At 57.4% G+C, this 18,197-nt stretch overlaps 1 protein-coding gene across 3 annotated transcripts; it reads left to right on the top strand.

Moving 5' to 3' along the window:
* The first annotated feature begins 240 nt into the window (after positions 1 to 240).
* LOC107321557 (complement C4-like) lies at positions 241 to 16,475 on the top strand. Of its 3 annotated transcripts, none has more exons than XM_015878576.2 (41): positions 241 to 394; positions 700 to 889; positions 1,039 to 1,216; positions 1,541 to 1,611; positions 1,709 to 1,797; positions 2,313 to 2,395; positions 2,465 to 2,561; positions 3,201 to 3,309; positions 3,405 to 3,528; positions 4,397 to 4,509; positions 5,073 to 5,243; positions 5,331 to 5,516; positions 5,886 to 6,071; positions 6,715 to 6,870; positions 7,120 to 7,246; positions 7,393 to 7,464; positions 7,757 to 7,951; positions 8,184 to 8,298; positions 8,402 to 8,472; positions 8,634 to 8,773; positions 9,217 to 9,417; positions 9,701 to 9,752; positions 9,828 to 9,917; positions 10,515 to 10,712; positions 10,951 to 11,026; positions 11,161 to 11,317; positions 11,421 to 11,537; positions 11,897 to 12,062; positions 12,343 to 12,509; positions 12,622 to 12,792; positions 13,002 to 13,061; positions 13,374 to 13,467; positions 13,560 to 13,764; positions 13,849 to 13,939; positions 14,328 to 14,402; positions 14,546 to 14,648; positions 14,753 to 14,842; positions 15,062 to 15,151; positions 15,463 to 15,546; positions 15,846 to 15,978; positions 16,109 to 16,475. In XM_015878576.2, exons 1-41 carry the CDS (start codon positions 315 to 317, stop codon positions 16,248 to 16,250), a joined length of 5,115 nt encoding a protein of 1,704 aa, XP_015734062.2. In that variant the 5' UTR covers positions 241 to 314; the 3' UTR covers positions 16,251 to 16,475. The 3 variants fall into 3 exon arrangements, with proteins under 3 accessions (XP_015734062.2, XP_015734061.2, XP_085388850.1); XM_015878575.2 differs by having other exon boundaries at positions 13,557 to 13,764; XM_085532724.1 differs by lacking the exons at positions 241 to 394; positions 700 to 889; positions 1,039 to 1,216; ... (12 more) ...; positions 7,393 to 7,464; positions 7,757 to 7,951 and having other exon boundaries at positions 8,617 to 8,773; positions 13,557 to 13,764.
* The last annotated feature ends 1,722 nt before the right edge of the window (positions 16,476 to 18,197 follow it).

Here is an 18,197-nt window from a genome sequence, read left to right as displayed (position 1 = left end):
TCTGTCTTGAGGGACGTGGGCAGTGAAAGGATTCGTTCTGCATTCCATTCAAGGAACTGTTATGGGGTCTCATCTATAGGGTCAGCGGCACCGTGTCCAGGGGGGTGGCAGTGACAACGAGCTTCCTTTGGGGTCGGTGCCTTTTCCCCCCAGGGCCGCCCTGCCCCTCTTCCCCACATCCACGTGGGTCCGTCTGGGGTCGATGCTCTCCGGGTCTGTAGGTGGACCCTGATGTCCACCCCCCCCGTTAATGATTGACCCCAATCCTGGTGTCCCTGTGGCACTGCCCCGATCTGCCCCACACCGCCGGAGCCATGGGGCCTCCATGGGCCTTCAGCCTCTTCCTCCTCCTCTTCCTCACTCTGTTAATGGAGGGCAGCTCCCAGGACCCTGAGTATGGGGTTATGAGGCACCTATGGGGCTGGGTTATGGGGTTGGGGGTGATTGTGGGGTAGCTATGGGACTATGAATGTCCCGCAGTGTCCACTATGGGGACTATGGGGTGCTGGTGGGGCTGAGGGCAGTTGTAGGATTGGGTTGTGATGGAGTCTGGTGGGACTGAGGGAGATTTCTGTGTGGTTGGGGAGGTTATGGGGACAGAGCTTGGTGGGGGATTCTTGTGGGATCTGTGTATTTATGGGATCGGGGAGGGCTTATGGGGCTGCTGTGGGGCTGGTGGCTCAAGCAGTGTTTCCTCAGGTTGGTGCTGGTGGCCCCCCGGCGTGTGGCCCTGGGGACCCCCATGGGGCTTTTTGTGGCAGCTATGGGGCCGGTGACGGGGACAGTGACGGCGTGGGCTGAGGGTGACCGTGGGGCTGGGCCCTGTGCCCTCCCTGTCCCATTTGCCCTCACAGCCCACAACAACTTCAACCAACTCCTACAAATTGAGGTATGGGGACACTGGGGGATATGGGGATATTGGGGGATGTCCTCTGGGGTGAGGGGGTTGGGAACACCCCCATGGCACACAGGGGCATGTGCACCCTTGGGTGCCCTCCTGCCACGTCACCTCACACCTCCTTCCCATGTCCCCCATAGGTCACCCCAGTGCAGGCAGAGCGTTGTGGGGCGCTGTGGGGTCGGGGGCTGCTCCTGGAGGCCCACAGCCCCCGCTTGCCCCCCCCCAGCACCCAGAGTCTACGTGTGGCCCTGGGGGGGCCGCGGGGTCACCTCATTGTGCAGACAGACAAACCTCTCTACGCCCCCCGACAGACTGGTGAGTGCCCCAAATGCACCCCAAACCCCAAAGATCTGCCCGATCCACCTCCATTAAATACCCCAAATCCACCCCTAGTGGCCCAAATGCTCCAACTCCCTTAAAACAACCCCAAAATTCTCCCCCAAACCCCTCCAAATCCACCATCAATTCCCCAAATTCCCCCATATCCACCCATTTTCACCCCATATCCACCCATTTTCACCCTACATTCACCCATTTCCCCCCAGACTCACCCCAAATGCTCCCAGTCACCCAAAGTCCAACTCCAAGTTCCTTAAATCCATAACTCCATCCTGTTCCCATATATCCCTTTGTCTCCAGTGCGTTTCCGGGTCTTCTCCATGGACCCCGACCTACAGCCGAACCCTGAACCTGTCCTGGTCACCATCACGGTATGGGTCCTATAAGGTTGAGGCTGTTGGTGACCCTATGGGGTTTGGGTGGCCCTACAAGGCTGGGGTCTCACTGTGTACCCCCATATCCCCCTAGAACCCATTGGGTGCACGAGTGCGGGAGGTGCAGCGGGTGCCCCTGGACACGGTGCTGAGTGACCAGCTGGTGCTGCCTGACATTGCCCTGTGAGTGGGGCTATAGGGGGCTATTGGGGGCTATGGGGTGGGATGGGGGCTATGGGGATGTGGGGCTACAGGGGTTGCAGACGGGCCAGAGCAGTGGGGGGGTTATATGGTTACTGGGACATTTTAGTGGCTGTAGAAGCCATAGGGGGCTGTGGCGAGCTATAGGGCACCATAGGGTTGATAGGGACTATGGAGGACTATGGCAGTCTAGGTGGGGCTATAGGGAGTTGTGGGGGAACTATAGGTTGCCTTAGGGGCTATAGGGGTCTACAATGGTTATAGGGGAGTATGGGGAATCATGAGGGCCATAGGGACTCTGGAGGGCTGTAGCACACCATAGGGACCATAAGGGCTCTGGGAAGCTCTAGAGGACCATAGAGGTCTATGACAGGGGCTCTGGTGGACTATAGGGCCTATGAGTGGCTATAGGAGCCTATAGGGAATGTCAGGAGCCTTATAGGACACCAGAGGGGCTCTGTGAGAGCCATAGGGTCATCATGTCCCCATGTCCCCAGCCCAGGGACATGGCACATACGGGCACAGTTGGCTGCCAGTCCCAACACCAACAGCTCCACCGCCTTTGAGGTGCGCAAATACGGTGAGTGGGGTCTTGGGGGTCCCTGTTGTGTTCCCATACCCTCCCTATAACCCCATATGTTGTCCCCAGTGCTGCCTGGCTTCGAGGTGCGCATCCGCCCTGAACGTGGCTTCATTGTGCTGAGCGACCCTGAACCGGCCCCACTGCGCGTCCACCTGCATGTCCAGTATGGGACCCTCAGGGCCAAAATCCCCCCAGATCCCCACTTAAATCCCACCCAAACCCCAAATCCCACCCAATCTCCCCCAATATTCCCACCCAAGTCCCCACCTGTCTCCTCCAAAACCTCCCAACTCTCCTGAATCCCCCAAATTCCCCTCCAATCCACCCTTAATCAGTGTCCCTGATGTCCTTTGGAGTCACTCCTTGACCCTATAAGCTTTGAGTTCCCCCAAACCTATTGACCTCTTGACCCTATTGGAATCTCTCCCCTTGACCTTATTGACCTTATTGGGACCCCTCCCCCTCTGACCTTGACCCTATTGGGATCTCTCCCCTTGACCTTATTGACTACTGGGACTCCTTCCCCTGACCCTATTGATCTCTAGGGACCTCCTGACCCCATTGACCTTATTGGGACCCCTCCCCCTCTGACCTTGACCCTATTGGGATCTCTACCCTTGACCTTATTGACCTTATTGGGACCCCTCCCCCTCTGATCTTGTCCCTATTGGGATCTCTTCCCTTGACCTTATTGACCTTATTGGGACCCCTCCTTCTCTGACCTTGACCCTATTGGGACCCCTCCCCTTGACCCCATTGATCTTTGGGCCCCCTTGACCCCACTGACCCTTTGACCCCCCAGATTCCCAGATGGGGCTCCAGTGTGGGGCCGTGCACAGCTGCGTGTGGGGCTGCGGGATGCCGGGGGCCAGGGGGGTCGCTTCCTGAGGGGTCTGGAGCAGCAATGCCAGGTGAGACCCCCAACCCTACAAGGGGGATTTGATCCCACCCCTTCCCCATAATCCCTTATCACTGACCCCGCCCCCCATGTGACCCCGCCCCTCAGGTGACGGAAGGCCACGCCTCCATGGAGGTATCCCCGGTGGGTGTAGCTAAAGCAGCTGGCGTTGCGCTGACCGACCTGCAGGGGGCGCTACTGCGCCTGACGGTGGGCGTGGTCGAATCGGCAGGTGGGCGTGGCTTCGGGAAAGGGGGCGGGGCCAAGAAACTTTCGGGGTCTTTAAGGGCTTTTTGGAGTTTCAAAGGGGTTTTGGAGGGTCACAAAGAGGTTTTTGGGGTCCCAAAAGGGTTTTGGAGCCTTTTGGGGGCTTTATGGTTTTCAAGTTTGAGGGTTCCAGGAACATTTTGCGGTCTTAAAGGGGTATTTGGGGTCCCAAAGAAATTTTGGGGTCTTTAAGGGGTTTTTGGGGTCCCAGTGAAATTTTTGGGGTCCCAAAGGGGATTCTGGGGTCCCAAAAGGGTTTTGGAGCATTTTGGGGACTTTGAGGTTTTTGAGTTCGAGGGTTCCAGGAAGCTTTTGGGGTCTTAAAGGGGTTTTTGGGGTCCCAAAGTGGTTTTTGGGGTCCCAGTGAAGTTTTTGGGGTTCTAAAGGGGTTTTTGGGGGTCCCAAAGGGGATTCTGGGGTTCCAAAAGCGTTTTGGAGCATTTTGGGGGCTTTATGGTTTTTGAGTTTGAGGGTTCCAGGAAGCTTTTGGGGTCCCAAAAGGGTATTTGGGGTCCCAAAGGGCTTTTTGGGGTCCCAAAAGGGTTTTGGAGTATTTTGGGGGCTTTGGGGTTTTTGAGTTTTAGAATTCCAGGAAGCTTTTGGGGTCTTAATGGGGTTTTTGGGGTCCAAAAGGATATTCTGGGGTCCCAAAGGGGTTTTGGAGCATTTTGGGGTCTTTATGGTTTTCGAGTTTGAGGGTTCCAGGAAGATTTTGGGGTCCTTTGGGGTTTTTGGGTTCCCATGTGATCTCAGTAGGATTTGGGGTCCTGAATGGGCGTGGCTACATGTCCCCATGGTCACGATGGGGGGCATGTCCTGGCACTGTATTACAGGGGGGGAGCTCGTGGAGCGGGAGCTGCTGGTACCGCTGGTTCTGTCCCAATGGGTGCTGCAGCTGCAAAAGAGCGCACGGTTCTTCGTGCCCGGAGCACCCTACACCCTTCTGGTGAGCACGTGTGCAAATCTGTGCGTGCTCGTGCAAAGGAGTGTGGATGTCTTTGTATCTGGGACATGCTCTTGCATTCTTGTGCAAGGAGATGCATGCTTTGTGCAAGGCTGCGTGCGTGCTCTGGGCTCACTTGTGCAAGGTGGTGCAGATATGGGTGCTTGTGCAAGGCAGTGCCTGCTTTGCACATATATTTGTGCAAGGGGGGGTATGTAATATGTGCATGCTTGTGCAAAGCCTTGTGCATCCTCCAGGTGCAGCTGTGGATGCTTGTGCAAGGCAATGTGTGCTTTGAGCAGATATTTGTGCAAGGGGGGGTATGTAACATGTAGATGCTTGTGCAAAGCCTTGTGCATGCTTAGAGCATCCTTGTGCATGCTTCTGCAAGGTGATGCCTTCTTGTGCACACTCGTGCGAGGCGGTGCATGTGTGTGCATGCTTATGTGTGCATGCTTGAGACCCACCTGTGCATACTTCTATGTGCAACTGTGCACACGTGCAAGGTAATGGTGCCTTTTGCATGCCCTGGTGCACACCTGCTGCATGTTCTGGTGCTCCCACAGGGCCGGGTGCTGCAGGCCGGTGGGGCCACAGCCCCGGGGGTCCCTGTGAAGGTGACAGTGGGGGTGACCGGAGCCCCCTCACCGCCCCTCATAGAGCTGCGGGCAGACAACAGTGGGGACATCATCGTCCCCATCAACGTCCCCAAAGGAGCCAACAGGATGGAGCTGAGCGTGAGTGGGGACGCGGGGCGGGGGACGTGGGGGTGTGGGATGTGTGCTATGGGACTCCATGCACTCTGATGTCTGTGGGACCCTCAGGTGGAGGCAGGACAACCCGGTGCCACCCCAGCGCGGGCACAGCTGATGGTGACCCCAATGACAGCGGTGTCAGGGCAGTTCCTGGTGCTGGGGGGTCCCCGGGGGTCTGTCCGTCCAGGGGAAGAGCTGAGGCTGCAGCTGCACCATATGGGGCCGCCCCCTACTCCAAAGCGCTTCCACCTCCTGGTGAGCTCTGGCACTTTGGTGTTGCACACACGTTGTGTTGCATGTTGTGTGTTGAACACTCCATTTTGCACACAATTTGTGTTGCTTGAGCGTTGCATGTTGTGCACGCGCATTGCCACGTGTGCACGTTGTGTGCTGTGTTATATGCTGTGTTATGTCTTGTGTTACGTGTTGTGTTACGTGTTGCACACACACTGTGTATTACGCATGTGCTTTGCAGTATGTGTGTGGGGGTTGCATGCCCTGGTATGCATGCTGCATTGCACATGCATTGCTCACACGCTGCACATCCAGCATGTTGGATGTGTGTGTTGTGCAGGTTACGTTGCACTCACTGCACATGCTGTCACACACTCCCTGTCCCCGCAGGCAATGGCCCGTGGGAGGGTGGTGGCGGCCCACACGGTGGCCTCGCAGGTGACACTGACAGAGGTGGCACTGCCGGTGACAGCGGACATGGCCCCATATCTCCACGTTGTTGCCTTCTTCCTGAGTGGGGGAAATGTGGTGGCTGCTGCGTGGGGGGGGGCTGTGCAGGGGGGCTGTGATGAGCAGGTGGGTGTATTGAGGGGGTTAGGGGGACTGGGAAGGACTTAAAGGGATGGGAGGGTCTGGGTATACTGGGGGAATTGGAAAGACTGGGAGGAGTAGGAGGGACTGTGGGGACTGGGATGTACTGGGATGTACTGGGATGCACTGGGAGAACTGGAGAGACTGGGAGGACTGGGAGGGATTGTGGGGACTGGGATGTACTGGGATGTACTGGGATGTACTGGGAGAACTGGGGAGTCTGGGAGGACTGGGAGGGACTGTGGGGACTGGGATGTACTGGGATGTACTGGGGAGACTGGGAGGACTGGGAGGGATTGTGGGGGCTGGAATGTACTGGGATGTACTGGAGAGACTGGGAGGACTGGGAAGGATTGTGGGGACTGGGATGTACTGGGATGTACTGGGATGTACTGGGAGAACTGGGGAGTCTGGGAGGACTGGGAGGGACTGTGGGGACTGGGATGTACTGGGATGTACTGGGGAGACTGGGAGGACTGGGAGGGATTGTGGGGGCTGGAATGTACTGGAGGAACTGAGCCATACTAGTGGTGCTGGGAGGGGCCAGGAGCACTGGGAGCTCTGGTGGCACTGGGAACACTGGGACATACTGGGACATACTGGGACATACTGGGTTCCATGGTTGCAGGTGCAGGTGAAGGTCCCTCCACGCGGGACCACCCTTCGCCCTCAGGACCCAATGATGGTGACGGTGACAACGGGGACTCCAGTCACAGTGGCCATTGGAGCCATTGACACCACAGTGCTGAACCTGGAACCACGGCACCGCCTGAATGCTGCCAAGGTGACCACAAATCCCCCGACCCCAAATCCTCAAACCCTCCATAACCCCAAAACCCCTCAAATTGGGGATGCCCCAAATCCTCGCGCACCCAAAACCCAAAGCCCCGACACTCAGAGCCCTGAGATCTCCCTCAAACTGTCAGGATCCCCCAAATCCTGGCGACACTTTAGGGATGCCTGGAGGTGATGGGGCCATGTGGCTGCATTGGGGACATTTGGGGACAGAGGGTGACCCTGTTCTGTGTTCCAGGTGGAGGCGGTTCTGGGCAGCAGTGATTTGGGGTGCAGCCACAGGGGTGGCCCCGATGCTGTTGGGGTCTTTGGGGCTGCAGGACTTGTGCTGGGATGGCGGGGTGGCAGCCCCACAGCGCAAGTAGGTGAGTGGGGACGTGGGGACACAGGGGAGTACAGGTGGATATGGGACATGGGGATGTTGGGATATGGGGAGGTACTGATATGGAGACATTGAGATTTGGGGACATGGAGCCATGAGGATGCGGTGACGGGGTTGTCCCCATTGCAGCTCCCCACTGTCCCCTGGCCCCCACCCGTCAACGCCGCTCTCTGGAGCTGCTGAAACTGCTGGAGGAGAAGGGTGAGCCCTCAATTTCCCCATGTTACCCCATCCCTGTGTCTCAGCGTGTCTCTGTGTCCCCCAACACCATGTCCATATGTCACCTCATCCCTATGTCACTCCATCTTGGTGTCACTTTATCTCTGTGTCACCACATTCCCACAGACTCATGTCTCTTCATCCCTGCCACCCTCAGCCACTGGTGTCCCAATTCCCATCATGTCCCCCCATCTGCCATCTCCTCCTGTCCCCATCTATGCTTTGTCCCCCTTCATCCCTTGCCCCATCCCCATGTGTCCCCATATCTCCCCAGCGGGGCCATGGCGCAATAACACAGTGATGTGGCGCTGCTGCCGGGATGGAGCCACGGTGCTGCCCATCCGAGCCACGTGCCAGCAGAGGGGACAGCGGGTGACAAAGGTTGGGGGCTGCCAAGACACCTTCCTGCAGTGCTGTGAGGTGGCACAGAACCTGAGGAGGAAGGGACAGAGCAGGGGATTGGGACGGGGTGAGTGTCAGCAGTGTCCCCAAAGCGGGGAAGGGGTGACCTGGTGTTGCAGTGGGGAATGATGGAGGGGTTGTAGAAATGGGGATCCCGTTGGTGTGGGGATGTTTGGATAGGGGGTCCCCATGGGTGGTGGCACAGGGGGCCATCCCATACTCTGGGATCCTGTGGTTGGGGCCATCCCATACCTGGGATCAATACATGGGAGGATGTCCCCCTGCTGTCCCCATGGCAGTGCTGGAGGCACAGCTGGCAGAGCAGCTGTTGGATGATGATGAGGACGTCCCCACAAGGAGCTTCTTCCCTGAGAGCTGGCTGTGGCGACGCATCCGTGTCACCGGCACCAAGCGGTGTGTCCCCATATGTCCCCATATACCCTTACATCCCTATGGCCCCATGGCCCACGTCTCCATGTTCCATGTCCCCATGTCCCCCCTGTCCCCATCTCCCCAGGCTCTCAGTGCTGCTCCCCGACTCCGTCACTACATGGGAGATTCAGGCGGTCGCCATCGTCCCCGGGCATGGTGAGCATCACCACCCGCCAGTGGCCCTACAGTGTCCCCCTGACATCCCCATCTTGATCTTCCCATGTCCCCAAATTCCTATGGTGTTCCAACATCCCCCCTCCCCCTGGAATGTCCCTTTGGTGTCCCTGCACTGCCCCGCAGTGATGAGGTCCTGGCAGGGCTGTGTGTGGCGGAGCCGCAGCGGGTGACGGTGACACAGGACGTGCGCGTGGCTCTTCGGCTTCCCCCCAGCATCCGTCCCCGAGAGCAGCTGCAGCTGCAGCCCCTCATCCACAGCAGGCTGCCCCGCAGCATCAACGTAAGCCCTATAGAGACCCCATAGGAACCCCAGAGATACCTCTTTCCCTCCAATAAATACCCCTTTGCTTCCTATAGATAACCCCCCTGCCCCGTAGGTACCCCTGTGCTCCATACTTGTCCTGCTGCCCCATACATACCCCTTTCCCTCCAACAGATACGCCTTGCCCCATAGATACCTTCTTTCTGTCCCATGGATAATGCCCTGTGTCCCACAGATTCCCCTTTCCTTTCAATAGGTACCCCCTCCCCTCATATATCCCCTTCTACCCCACAGGTAACCCCTTAGACACCTGGAACCACTTCTGCCCCATGTGGCACATAGATACCACTTCTGCCCCACAGATGCCCCCCCCTTCCTACCCCACTGTCCCATAGCCCCCACCCACTGCCCCATGGCCACCCACAGCCTGGTGACATCAGGTGATATTATTGGTGATGCAGGTGACAGTGACACTGTCAGCAGTGGAGGGGGTGTGCGCAGCGCTGGAAGGGGTCCCCCAAATGCTAGAGCTGCCCCCGGGGCGGGCAGTGGCTGCACCCCTCACCCTGGTGGCCCTTCACCCTGGGGACATCCCCATCACCATCACTGCTCGCGGGCCATGGGGGCTGGGGGACCGCGTCACACGAGTCCTGCATGTCGAGGTGAGATCAGTGGGTTCCCCTCTGGTCACCTTTGGGGTACCCTAAACCCTGTGACCTCCTGGACACTGCTGTCCTCATGGGTCTCTGGTAGCCCTGGATACTGGGACTGTCACTTTGAGGTTCACAGACACCATGTCACCGCGTCCATGGTGGCCATGGACATGTTGGTCCTTATGGGATTTGGGGACATGGGGTCCTTGGTGGCCTTGGATACTGCAGTTGTCCCCTCGTGGACACTGTGTCCCCATGTCCTTGGTGGGAATGATGTCACCCATTCTCACAGCCCGAGGGAGAGCTGCACCTGGAGGAGAGCACCTATGTCCTGGACACAGATGGTGGGTGTGAGGTCTGGGGGACACTGGGGACATTGGGGACGTGGGGCTGGACCTCGTGGTGTGGTGTCCCTACAGATAAACGGAGCCGGAGCCTGAAGCTGCCAGGGGACGTCCCTGCTGAGATCGTCCCTGATGGGGACTTCAGCATGAGCATCCGTGTCAGTGGTGTGTGGGGATGGGAACATGGGGTTGGGATGTGGTGGTGGGCATGAGGGACATGGGGACTGTCCCTGTGTCCCCATACCCATGTGTGTGGCCATGTCCCTGTGTGTGTGTCCCCTGGGTGTCCCCACACGTCCCCATGTCCTTATTACATCCCCATGTCCCGTGTACAACCCTGTGTCCCCCAAACATCCCCATGGGTGTCCCAGTGTCCCCAGTATCCCCCTACTCATTCCCATCCGTGTCCTCATGCCTATCCCAAATCCTGTCTCCATGTCACATATCCCATATCCCCACACCTCTGTGACCTCATATCCCTGTGCCCCCACTCCCCTCCCATCCCCACACCATCTCCATGTCCCCCTGTCCCCACACCATCCCCATGTCCCCATCCCCATACCATCTCCATGTCCCCCTGTCCCTACACCATCTCCATGTCCCCCTTTCCCCACACCATCCCCATGTCCCCCTGTCCCCACACTATCCCCATGTCCCCCTGTTCCTACACAATCTCCATGTCCCCCTGTCCCACACTGTCCCCATGTCCCCCTGACCCCACACCATCTCCATGTCCCCCTGTCCCTGCTGTCCCTGTCCCAGGCCGAGTGCCAGGCTGGGCACTGCAGGGCGCTCTGGGGGTGGGGGACACCCTGCTCCGCTCCCCCCGGGGCTGTGGGGAGCAGTCCCTGATGTCAATGGCACCCACTGCTGCTGCTCTGCGGTTCCTGGATGAGAGTGAAGGATGGGGGCAGCTGCCCCCCGGGCACCGACAGCGCGGCCTCAGAACCCTGCAGCAGGGTGAGCTATGGGGTGGTCTGTGCTTGATGGGGCGGGTTGTCCCTTATGGTGTGTGGGGTGCTCTAAGGGATGCGCAGTGCTTTATGGGGTTCGCATTTCTCCTCCATGGATTGCATTTCTCTGCGGTGTTTGCAATGGGGTGTGCAATGCTCTATGTGGAGATGCAGAGCCCTGTGGGGCTGCAATGCCATGTAGGGGATGTCTGTGGTGTCCCCAATGGTCTCTGATGTCCCCACAGGCTTTGAGAGGGTTCAGAGCTTCCGCAAGAGCGATGGCTCCTATGGGGCATGGCTGCACCGGGACAGCAGCACCTGGTGAGGGGAGCAGGGGGGGACAACAGTGGGGCATGGGGACAGCAAGGGGATGTGGGGTATGGGGATGTGAGGACATCATAGGGACATGTGGCCATGTGGCTTTGGGGACATGGTGACACGGTGTCCTGGCACAGGCTGACGGCTCTGGTGCTGCGTGTGCTGGCTCTATCCCGGACCTATTTACCAGTGGCTGCCAGCGGTCCCGCTGAGTCCCTGCGGTGGGTGCTGGAACAGCAGCGCCCAGATGGTGCCTTCTTGGAGCACAGGGCTGTGATTCACCGTGAGATGCAGGTGGGTGACACATAGCTGCTGTGTGCCATGTCCCCATGCGGTGTCTCCCCTAAAGGTCCCTGCAGGCTGACATCGTGTCACCCACATGTCCCCATGTCCCCAGGGTGGTGTGGCAGACCCTGGTCCAGAGGCCACCGTGTCGCTGACAGCCTTCGTGGTGGTGGCCCTCCATGGTGCCCGTGCTCTGCTGCCCCCAGACAGCCCCGAGCTGCCCCTCTTGGTGAGTCCCATATCCCCATCCCTGTGTCTTGGTCCCCATATCCGTGTGTCCCTTGTGCCCCCCATACCCCACATCCTCATGTCTCCCATATATTCCCATACCCCACTGTGCCCCCCCATATATTCCACCATCTTTCATTCACCCCGTCCTCCCTGTTCCCACTATTCCCCCATCCCTCTATGTCCTCCCATCCCTCCACGTCCCAGCCTGCCCCCCATCCCTCTGTGTCCCCCATCCCCCAGTGTACCCCGTGTCCCTGTATGTCTCCACGACCCCCAGTGTCCCCCATCTTCCCATGTCTGTGTCCCCATTATCCCTCATATCTTCATGTCTTCACATTCCATCTCCCACTGCCACAGGACAAATCCCTGTCCCGGGCCTCCACGTTCCTCCGGGGCCACGTGGAGCAGTTGGGGACCTATGGGACAGCCATCACCTCCTATGCTTTGACACTGGTGGACACCACTCCTCCGGGGCCACATCCAGCAGTGGAACGTCTGCGGGGCATGGCCCGGAGCGCCCACGGTGCGTCCCCAATGGGGTGATGGCACTTGGATGCCTTCATCCCCATGGAGTGGTGTCATCTCTGTCTCTCTGTGTATCTCCTGGATGTCTCCATCCCTTTCCTCAGATTCGAACCCTTATGTTTTATTCTCCCTTGAGCTCTTCTTCATGTTCTTCGCATCCATTCCTATTGACGTTACTCTCCCTCATATTCATTCTTCAGTTCGTTCTCCTGATTAATTCCTCCCCCCATGAACCCCTATGACCCCATATGTACCCATGTCCCCCCCATGCCCCCCAGGTGGCCGTGCAACCTTCTGGCCATCCGGTGGCCCTGCAGCCACAGTGGAGGCGACAGGTTATGCCCTGCTGGCACTGCTGCAGAGCCGCGACATTGCTGGGGCTGGGAGGGCAGCACGATGGCTCCGACAGCAGAGCAATTATGGTGGTGGCTTCCATTCCACGCAGGTAGGTGGGGGTCAATTATCTCCCCCCCATCCCTCCAGGGTGCCTTGGGGTGATTTGATCCCCAGGGTCCCCTTTGGTGGCAGTGTCCCTAAGCTGTTTGGCGTTCCCACAGGACACAGTGGTGGCCCTGGAGGCACTGGCCCAAATGTGGCTGCATTGGGGCCGCGGGAGCTCATCGGAGATGAACTTGGGGCTCTCCTGGCCGGGGAGTGCCCGGGGGAAGGCTGGTGGCACTCAGGTGACGCTGAAGCCAGGACTGGAGCCGCTGGAGCAGGAGCTGCAGGTGGGGACATGGTGGGACGTGGAGACATGGGGGGACGTGAGGACATAGGGGACATATCTGGACCTGGTGGGATGTAATGTGAAGACAGTGGGGACATGAAGACATTGGGGACATGGTAGAACTTGGGGACACGATGAACGCAGGGGTTATGAGGGGACATGGCAGGATGTGATGGCTTTGGGGTTCTCACTCTGTCCCCATGTCCCCAGGTGCCTCTGGGCAGCCCAGTGACGGTGCAGGTGGAGGGACATGGTGAAGGAACGTTGACGGTGGGTGGCTGTGTGGATATCAGTGTCACCTCCAAGAGGTCACCAACCCTCGTGGTATCCCCTCATGCTGTGGTGGGGTCCCCTTGCTGTCCCATCATGGTGTCCCTTTGCTGTCCCATCATGGTGTCATGCTGTCCCCCTGCTGTCCCATCATGGTGTCACTCTGTCCCCATGCTGTCCCATCATGGTCTCACGCTGTCCCCTTGCTGTCCCATCATGGTGTCACACTGTCTCCTTGCTGTCCAATCATGGCATCACACTGTCCCTTTGCTGTCCCATCACGGTCTCACGCTGTCCCCCTGCTGTCCCCAGGTGCTCCGCCAGTTCCGCCTGCTGTCACCTCCCAATGCCACCTGCCAGGCACTGCACCTAGAGGTGGCCATCACCGGCCCCATCTTATACCACGGTGAGACCCCTCCCACCCCAAAGCCCCCTACCCCTTTTCATCACAAGGGGGCGTGGCCTCGACCCTGTTTTGCATATCCCAACCCCCAGCAGATGAGGACTATGAGGGCTATGACTACGAGGAGGCGGAGCCTAAAGAGGGGGAGGAGCCTGTGGAAGGGGCGGGGCCTATTGAAGGGGAGGGGGCAGCAGATGACCCCACCCCATTCAGCCCCATATCCTCATGGGATGCCCGGAAGCGCCATCGCCGCAGCACACAAAGCTCAGCCCACGAGGTGGCCTTCCTGGTCTGCTTCTGGTGAGGGGCGGGGCTTCCTTTAATTGGGGGCGGGGCTTCTTGTTGATGGGCGTGGCTTGATATAATGGGCGTGGCTTGTTGTAGGCGGAGCCCAGAGGTGGTGCTAACAGGGATGGTGGTGGTGGAGATCTCTCTGCTCAGTGGCTTCTCACCCCATAGGACAGATCTGGACAAGGTAGGGGCCTGGGGGGAACTGGGGGACATAGAATAGCTTAGGGGAGTTATGGGGTATGGGGATGTTGGAGTTGTTTGGGGTAGTGGAATGTTGGAGTTGTGGGATATGGGGTTATTGAGGTGTTGTGATGTTGGGTTGGAACGTTGAGTTGGGGTTGTTGGGTTTGAGGGTGTCGGGGTGTGGGGGTGTTGAGGTGGAGCTGTTGGGTTGGACTGTTGAGGTGTTGTGATGTTGGGTTTGGACGCTGAGTTGGGGTTGTTGGGTTTGAGGGTGTTGGGGTTTGGGGATGTTGAGTTGGAGTTGTTGAGTTGGACTGTTGGGGTGTTGGATAGTTCAATGTGGGTGTTGGGGTGGAGGACGTATCCGGGTGCTGCTATCCCCACAACAGCTGCGGGACGTGGTGGATCACTGGATCAGTCACTATGAGCTGGATGGGAACCAGTTGGTGCTGTACCTGGACGAGGTGTGTCCCCCTATGTCACCCTATAACCTCAGTGGTCCTATGATCCTATATCCCCCGTGTCCATGTGTCCCCATACCATATCCCGTTCTCCCCACATATCCCCATGTTTCCCCACGTGTCCTCATTCCTGTCCTTGTCCCCAGGTCCCCTCCGAGCGGCAGTGTCTCAGTTTTGGTGCCACCCAGGACGTGGCCGTGGGTCACATGCAGCCAGCAATGGCGGCCATCTATGACTACTATGAGCCTGGTGGGTGGGGTCTTCAATGGGCGGGGCCTAAATAGGTGGGGGTCCTTGTGGGTGTGGCCATTGAAGGAGGAATGGCCACTCTGACCCCTCTGTGCCTCATCCAGGTCAGCGCTGCACCATCTTCTACAACGCCCCACAAAGGAGCAGCACCATCGCCACGCTGTGCTCCCCCAAGATCTGTGAATGCGCCCAAGGTGGGACCCCACTGTGACCCCCATATATAGGGCCCCCATTCAGTGAACACCCCCCCACATCCTCCGCCCAACTTTGGAGGATCTTGGGGTGAGGTTATGGGATTTATGCGGGAACGTGGGGGAGGGACATGAAGGACATAGAGGGAAGCCTCACCAAGAACCTTGTATTTTGGGTCCCTGATGATGTTGGGGGACCCTATTGATGTTGGGGGTCCTCAGGGGGGTGTCCCCATGCCCAGAGGAAGACACAAGATGTGACGGCTGATGACCGCCATGACTTTGCCTGCTACAGCCCACGTGTGGACTACGGTGAGACCCCCAAATCACTGCACCTCAAACCTGCTGACCCCAAATTGGCTGCATCCCAAACCCTGACTGCCCTCAATCCCATCCGCTGCCCCTGAGCCCTACAGCTGTGCACTGTACCCCACAAGTGACCCCTGAACCCTAAAAACATTCACTAGGATCCTGTAGATTTCTCCCTGTACCCCAGTTGTCCTTCTGACCCCAAGAAAGCCACAGCTGCCCTATGATGTCCCCCATAACTCCTCTGATACAATAACCCCTATGACCCCATTTTTATGACCCCTTTGACCACATACCCCCCCTCTGACCTCCAGCGCTGGTGGTTCGGGTGCTGTCCCAGAGTGAGATTGGGGCCTTTGTGGCATTTGAGACAGAAATCAAGGAGGTGCTGTTTGGAGGTGAGACTGAGGGCACTGGGAGGGACTGGGAGAGGTAGGGAGTACTGGGAGGGACTGGGAAGGACTGGGAACTGAGACTGGGTGGATAGGAACTCCGGTAGAGACTGAATGGGTATACTGGGAACACTGGAAGAGGTTATGGGGTGAGAAGTGGGCGCTGGGCTACATTTGACCATAGTAGGGTAGCATCATGTTGTGCTATGGCAGGGGTGTCTCTCAGCCATACTTGAACAATGTGAGAGTATACTGGGTGGTACTGGGGAAGTTTAGAGGGTTCATACTGGTGTGTACTGGTACAGGGCAGGACACAACAGCGGCCCCTGGGGAGCGGAGACGGCTTCTGGTGCGGAAGAGCTGCCCACTACGCCTGCAACCCCATAACATCTACCTGGTGATGGGGGGTAGTGGGGGCACGCGGGACCCTGAGGGGCGGTGAGAAGGGGCTGTGCCCCACATCCCCATATCCCCAAGTCCACGTGTTCCCATATCCCATATCCCAGTGTTCCTTACCCCGTGTCCTGACCTCATGCCCTGCTATCCCTGACTCTGTCCCCATTCACAGCCCCCAGTTCCTACTGGGCCCCAACTCTTGGGTGGAGGAGGTGCCGTCCCCTGGACACTGTAGGGCCACACGGCTACGGGGTCACTGCACCCAACTGCAGGAGTTCATCACCCGCCTGAGCCAACTGGGATGCCAGCTATGAGCCAGTGGGAGCAACTGGGAGCCCGTGGGAGCCACTGGGAGCAACTGGGAGCCACTGGGAGCCACTGGGAGCCATTGGGAGCAACTGGGAGCAACTGGGAGACATTGGGAGCCACTGGGAGCTACTGGGAGCATGTTGGGTGCAGCTGGGGCCATTTTTGAAGTCAACTGGCACCACTGTTGGATCGGTTGGGATCAACTGGGAATAAACCAGTACTGATTGTGACCGTGTTACTGGGATCAACTGGGAGTGTGCTCAAACTGGGTTTGAATGGGAGCAACTGGAATTGTGTTGGAACAAACAGGGATCACACTGGGACCAATTCATTGAATCATGGAATCATAGAATTGTTTGAGTTGGAAGGGACCTTTAAAGGCCATCTTGTCCCACCATCTGCAATGAACAGGGACACCTACAGCTCCATCGGGTGCTCAGAGCCCCATCCAGCCTGACCTTCAGTGTCTCCAGGGATGGGGCATCCACCACCTCTCTGAGCAACCCATGCCAGTACCTCACCACCCCTAGTGTAAAAAACTTCACCTCCCTCACCCTGCTGGCCACGCAGCTTTTGATGCAGGCCAGGACACAGATGGCTTTCTGTGCTGTGAGGGCACAGTGCTGGCCCATGTCCAGCTTTCTATCCACCAGTACTCCCAAGGTCTTTTTGGCTCCATCCTTACATCCCCTTACATCCTTACTGAACTGCTAGTTGCTCCAACCCACATGCAAGACCTTGCACTTGGAGTTGTTGAACATCATATTTGTCAACCTCAGAAATTCTATGGGTTACTCTGATGTAATCGTTGGACACTATGGGTGAGCAGCTATTCCACCCTACAAAAATGTGCCAATTCAAGAATGAGACTGACTTACCCTTTACCACGGTAACTGAGAATCAGAAAACAGGAGTAGTGTATATTCTCCTACAAAGCTTGTTAGTCATTGCGAGAGATCAGCAATTTGCCAAGCTGTTTCATTCAGTCAGAGGGTAAGCTCAATGAGCCAAAGTTTGCATGTGCTTGCCTCCCAAGAGGGGCAAAATGCACAATTTGGAGCTGTTATTAGAGAGCTCAGTCATTTTATGCATTTTAAGCGAAACAGTAATGAATGGAGATTTAGGTGCCATGCAGAAATTTATCCAGGTGTTTCAGAAAGGGCTTTTCTTTCTAAAATTGCCCAGAAGCCAAACTTTATTGCAATATACTGTAAGTGCTAATTCTGAAGCCTCGGACACACTGGATCCCCAGACAACTGAACTTGTGTGCGGCATCATTGATGTGTGGTACAGGCACAACAGTCTCTTCACTGCAGTCATCCTCAGGCATTCCAAAGGCAGCAGGCAAGGCTGTGTGGCTGTGTTTACATTCACAGCTGTGGGTACATACAGCTTGGAGGGGTGATGTACTGGCCTGCCATCATGCGGGGCACATCTACATCATGCTGCCAAGCAGCAGAGATCACAGAATCATAGGTTCTCCCATCCTAACTGCAGCACTGCACATGCCCAGTGTGCGGCATAATACTGGGAAGACAGAATGAGGGAAGATCAAACATAACTCCTTTGGCTGTGGAGACCCTACAACACACCTACAGTGCACACACGAGCAGCAGCCCATGAACCAGGCACAGATTCAGCTCTCTGCCACTCCTGACCAGTGTCCTCTGTTGCTTTAGGAAGGGCAGAAGCTGCTCGGGTGCTTGGGACTTTCCAGTTATTATTTTCTTCTTAAAGAGCAGTTCTCACTTATTTCCTCATGGTGATCTCTCCGCAAATCATGTAGATTTTAATGTGTTTTCCCTTTTTCTGGAAGGAAGGTGCCACAGAATCACAGAATGACCCAGGTTGGAAGGAACCTCAAGGATCATGTAGTTCCAACCCCCCTGCCTAGCAGGGCCACCAAACATACACCTTTACTAGATCAGGTTGCCCAGGAGACCCTATAGATC

This window comes from Coturnix japonica, unplaced genomic scaffold, assembly GCF_054131305.1.
Source record: "Coturnix japonica strain WE unplaced genomic scaffold, WE-NBRP24 Scf050, whole genome shotgun sequence".
Classification (NCBI taxonomy): Eukaryota; Metazoa; Chordata; class Aves; order Galliformes; family Phasianidae; genus Coturnix; species Coturnix japonica.
This window is presented reverse-complemented; position numbering and strand designations above follow the sequence as displayed.